The following is a 338-nucleotide window of genomic DNA, read 5'->3' on the forward strand; positions in this document are numbered from 1 at the left end:
GCTACTCGCCCCCTCTGCAACACCAAGCCGATGGCTCGGATGGGGCCAGGGGCTGGAGCCAGCACCAGTCCTTCCCTGTGCCACTGACCTTTGCAGCCTCTACCATCTTGGCAGTAGCGTCAGCCAGGATCTTGGCCGCGCTCAACAGCTTGCGCGAGTTCTCCAGGTCTGTCTCTCCCTCCGCATCGGCTTTGATGGCATTGACAAGGTCAGAGGTGGCCTGGGCCAGAATACGAGCCTGACGCACCATTTCCCCTGGGACAGAAAGGAAGGGGGTAGCCTGTCAGTAAGCTCCATGGGCTCCCCAGTAGCTCCCCATCCACCACACTCCCTGCTGG

The 338-nt window shown here is 61.5% G+C and overlaps 1 protein-coding gene across 1 annotated transcript in view; it reads right to left on the reverse strand.

The window, feature by feature from the left end:
- TLN1 (talin 1) overlaps positions 1 to 338 on the reverse strand; it is a gene marked incomplete at its 3' end in the record, with an annotated part of 13,388 nt that overhangs the window by 1,629 nt on the left and 11,421 nt on the right. Inside the window, exon 19 of the mRNA XM_010193581.1 lies at positions 89 to 255. Within this exon, the coding sequence (XP_010191883.1) occupies positions 89 to 255 (167 nt within the window). The remainder of the gene's footprint in view (positions 1 to 88; positions 256 to 338) is intronic.

The sequence above is a fragment of the Mesitornis unicolor genome, unplaced genomic scaffold (assembly GCF_000695765.1).
Source record: "Mesitornis unicolor isolate BGI_N332 unplaced genomic scaffold, ASM69576v1 scaffold32921, whole genome shotgun sequence".
Taxonomy (NCBI): Eukaryota; Metazoa; Chordata; class Aves; order Mesitornithiformes; family Mesitornithidae; genus Mesitornis; species Mesitornis unicolor.